General features: G+C 40.3%; 1 protein-coding gene across 1 annotated transcript in view; it reads right to left on the reverse strand.

Moving 5' to 3' along the window:
• Positions 1–1685: 1685 nt before the first annotated feature.
• ppp1caa (protein phosphatase 1, catalytic subunit, alpha isozyme a) overlaps positions 1686–4542 on the reverse strand; it is a 17861-nt gene continuing 15004 nt past the window's right edge. Inside the window, exons 5-7 of the mRNA XM_016468048.1 lie at positions 3710–3933; positions 3483–3617; positions 1686–2391 (exon numbers count right to left, since the gene is read on the reverse strand). Of these exons, the coding sequence (XP_016323534.1) occupies positions 2278–2391; positions 3483–3617; positions 3710–3933 (473 nt within the window). The 3' untranslated portion in view covers positions 1686–2277. The remainder of the gene's footprint in view (positions 2392–3482; positions 3618–3709; positions 3934–4542) is intronic.

The following is a 4542-nucleotide window of genomic DNA, read 5'->3' on the forward strand; positions in this document are numbered from 1 at the left end:
AGGATTTATCATTGGAAATCATCCCTGATTGCTTTATAAGTGAAAGGAGGAAGAAAATCACATTGTCTAAATAGCCTGCTTTCTGTCAGTAAAACAAATAAAAGTACAATTATATATTAATAAACAACAACAACAACAACAACTCTACTACTAATAAAGTCTTAATCTCAGTGTTGCTGTAAAGCAAATATGATGTGCACAAATATAGCCTTGCTGAGGAGATCAGAGATAATAGAAAGGCCATCAACCAAAAGGAAATGCATCAACTTTTTGCTTTTTTTTAATTGCACATATACTCGGTTCAAAATATCCGCCGAAAAGTATACAAGATCTATCAGAAAAGAGTGATATGATTATATTATGGCATTTATGATATATTTTCGAGACAGATGCCAGATGAGCAATGGCATCGATTTCTTATGTTTTGCTGCCACTGTTATGTTCTGTATATGACAAATAGTTCTGTGATGCAAGAAAGCAATTTAAGTGTGTAGGAGTGCAATCACTACACTTATTACTCTTTTTCAGTGTTAGTCTCCTATACGGACCAAAAATGTTACATAAAAAAAAAAAAAAAAATAAAGCAGTTAACTTTTCTTTTCTCAAAAACTTGGTCACCATATAGAATATTACATATATTGTAATAATTTTCAAAAAAATTTAAAAGACATGATTTAAGCTACAAAATCAAAGGATGAGCTGCTTGATTTAAACCATTTTGGATGTCGCTACTCTGCTTTAAATTACAAAACTATTAATCTCAGGACACATAAAGCAGGGCACTACAGGAACTCAGTGTGTCTTCGAGCCAGCAGAGGACACTAGTGTATTGCTTTGCAGTATTCGTATCTCTTACAAACGCATTAAAGTACTAGTGAATTAGAGTTGTGTGAAATGCACCATCTGCTGGAACCAGTGATTCAAGTTGGTGTGGCAAGCAGAAGAACTCTTAAATCCTAATTACAGTAGCAACTCCTCTGAGATTTAAATGGATCAAATTTTAAATCCTGCCTGACAACTCAAAACACAGTTTGAAATGGAGGGAGGGGAATGAAAAGGACAACAGATCTCTAGAAGAAAGAGACAAGTTGAACTTAGCAAGAGCAAAGCAAGATCCAGCAGCTGGGTGCGACACCCAGTGCTAAAAACCCAGATAATGCTAACTAGTAAAGGGTGAAAAGAGAAGGACGACAGACCAATAGGACAGATAAGAGTAATTATGTTTAAGTAATTAAAAAGGTTAATGGAAAAAAGCATAACTGGAAGGCAAACGGGAGGAGATGGGAGGAGAGAGTTGAGAGGAAGGACAGAGAGAATGAGGCAGCAAGCAAGTTGGAGACAAACAGAAAATGCTTAGGTGCACAATCTCAGTCCTTCTCAGCAAATGTCAACTTCGGTCAACCCTGAAAGACTACATTCAATCCTCTTCAGTCAAAACCGAGAACAGGACAGATTGACAACAGCAAACACCTGAGGAAGAGAGTCGTAACTTGGGAGAACTGGAGACAGTAAGATAGATAGTACAGGATGTTTAAATAAAGTTCTCTTTATTGATAATTGTCTTTCAAAAAAGACACTACAAAACACACATAGTAAGCAAAGAATTTCAAAGCTTTTGCTGTGATCCATCTACAAAAAAAGTAAAAAGTTCCAACATGATTGTTTGTTTTAAATCACTGGATCTCTAAATGGAAATTATGCACCTGTGACAGTCTCTCTCTACCTCACGCTTTCTCTGCACATCCATTCTCCCTGCATGTGTGTGTGTGTGTGTATGTATGTATACATGCATCACATTTCACTCAGACTGGCTCTCTTAACTAATGCAGTTCTGTTTAAACAGTGACGGGGGCTTGACCCGCACCTCTCGACCCACCCCCTTTTGACCCCTCTGTCTGTCTCAATCTTTCCCAGAGCCTGGCTGGGCGTTTACACAGAGGCTTCATCAGAGACTCCCTGACAGAGAGACAGGTGGAGAGATGGGGGCAATGAGCAGTGGAGGGGGAGGGAAGGATGGGTGGAAAAACAAACACAAAGAGCATAATAAACATAACCGACGCTCACACACGCAGTCTCATATATAAACACACATTTGTAATGTTACATGAGGAAAAAAATAAAAAGAGAGAGAGAGAGAGAGAGAGAGAAAAGGACTTAAACCCTGGGTACTGTTTTGCTTTACAGCTGTTTGGAGACGGAAAGAAAGAAGGGAGGTAGAGAAAGAGAGTGGAGTCAGAACGGGGAATTTTTGGAGAGAAGATGTAAATCCAGCGGGTGTTATTTCTTAGCTTTTCCACCCTTGGCTGAATTTCGTGGCGGGGTGACTGGACGTCCTGAGCCCATTCCACCTCCTCCACCGTAGTATAGCTTCTTATCGGCTGGCTTAAGGATCTGAGAGAAATAGGACGAGAGTAAGCAACAGCGCACAACAGCAAAAAGACTTCCAAATATAGACATGTCCACCCACAGAGAGAGAGAGCACTTCAATATATATAGTGAGCAAAGCAGAAGCTCCGTTTCAAAACCTAGCGAGCTACTTACACAGGGACCATCCTAGCCGTCATGGAACCTCACAATTGACCGATTTAAAAACTCTACATAGGCAGCAACTCTGTGGGAGACTTGACTCACAATTGATTTCAATACAGTTTGACATTAGCAATACTGAGCTGCCTACATAGGAAGCTGCCTTCTAAGGACACTCGGCATGAGGCACTTAACTCACAACTGATAACATATGCTAATGTGAAACTGTTGAAAATGTAAAATTCAAGAAAAATAAACAAACAAACGCATTGTTTTTGTTTTTTAACTCTTCATAAACACTTTTCAGAAGCGGATAATTTAAAATCCACTAATTCAAAAAAAAAAATATATCCTCATCCACTATCTTCAGACTTTTTTTCCTCCACAGAGCTTATTGGGGTTTCTTGCACAGCAAGTTTTTTTTTTTTTAAACCATTGTTTGGCAAATTTTCACAGGCAAAATTCAAGGGAAATTCTCAAATTATTTCCTTACACAGATTTCTCAATAGGTCCAAGTTGGTCTATAAAATTATCATTTACGATTTAAAATATAAACTAAAGATTTTCCTCAAATTACAAAATTAAATTGATTAAAAACTTTGTTACAATATAGACAAATAGAGATTTTTATGTCTGTGAAATGTTACTGCACATTTAGAATGAGGTATCTTACAAGGCAGCATGATTAAGGAGCATAGCTTTTTTGGATTTGTACTGAGAGTAAACCCATGATGACTTAAAAAGCATCTGTAGGCAGCATACTAGCTTTATGGAATAGAACAATAGAGTCACTGTAGAGAACAAACCTTCAGAAGATGATCTAATGCAAATCTAGAGAGGAAGCTGGCCAGACCTATTACATCTAAGTATATTTTATGCATTTGCAGAGGAACTGAAAAGCCTTGTAATAAGGTAAAGGCAAAAGAGAGGGAGGAAAACGACAGCTCTTCTCTTACCTGGAAGGAACACATGAGTGTCTCATCCACACTCATCATGGCCCCGGCATTATCAAACTCGCCACAGTAGTTCGGAGCAGAGAACAGGGTGACTAGCTGTCTTTTCGCAAAAAACTCATAACCATCCTCCACCACCTGCACAAGAAGATAACGTCACATCTTGTAGAGTCTTTTAATGCTGTAATGCTTTATGGAAACATTCCAACCACCGCAGAGCATAAACTAACCTGATGTGCCCTGCATATTAGGTCCATGTCATGTTTGTGAAGGAATTTGGCCACCACGTCTGCACCGAAGGTGAAGGACACGCCACGGTCATTCTCTCCCCAACCCAGCACGTCTTTGTCTGGGTCGGCCCAAAGCAGGTCACACAGCAGCCCCTGGTCAGGTACATCCGTGGGCCGCATGACACGCCGCACCTGCTCCATTGACTGCAGGTCTGGAGAGAGGCCTGGAGCGGAAAACAATTCATTATGTTTAACAGTGCACTTCTAGGGATGAACTTTTTTTTTTTGTGCAAGCAGCATCCAGACGCTGTGAGCTGCAAAACAGCACAAGAAATTTGGGGTGCTCCGATCAGGATTTTTGAGGCCGATCACAGAAAGCAGTATCTGCCGATACCGATCACCGATACCGATCTTTTTAAAGCCTACTTTTTATCATTTCTAACTATTTATTAGTGATACTCCAATCAGGATTTTTAGACATTTATTCAGGGCCTGAATTTCATTTTTGAAAATGGGGGGAATTACCTTCTTAGGTGACTCTTGTGAGAGGGGAAGCAGCTTTCACACAGGAGTCCGCTACTGATCTCAAAAATAGACTCTGTGCGGAAACGATCTCTGCACTGCTGCAGACGTACCGCTCCTGGAACACACTGCTGGACATCAACCGTGTGCAGTGTGCACGCTTCATTAATCTGTTAGCATGAGCGCGGAAAAAAAAAAACGCACCACATTCGCACTGAAAACGGAGTAATGTGAACCTGGCATTATGTGTGCGCGCTGCAAGTGTGCATGAGCGCACGGTCTCCAGGAGAGCGCGCGAGCGCTGAATGGTT

The sequence above is a fragment of the Sinocyclocheilus anshuiensis genome, unplaced genomic scaffold (genome assembly GCF_001515605.1).
Source record: "Sinocyclocheilus anshuiensis isolate Anshui unplaced genomic scaffold, SAMN03320099.WGS_v1.1 scaffold893, whole genome shotgun sequence".
Classification (NCBI taxonomy): Eukaryota; Metazoa; Chordata; class Actinopteri; order Cypriniformes; family Cyprinidae; genus Sinocyclocheilus; species Sinocyclocheilus anshuiensis.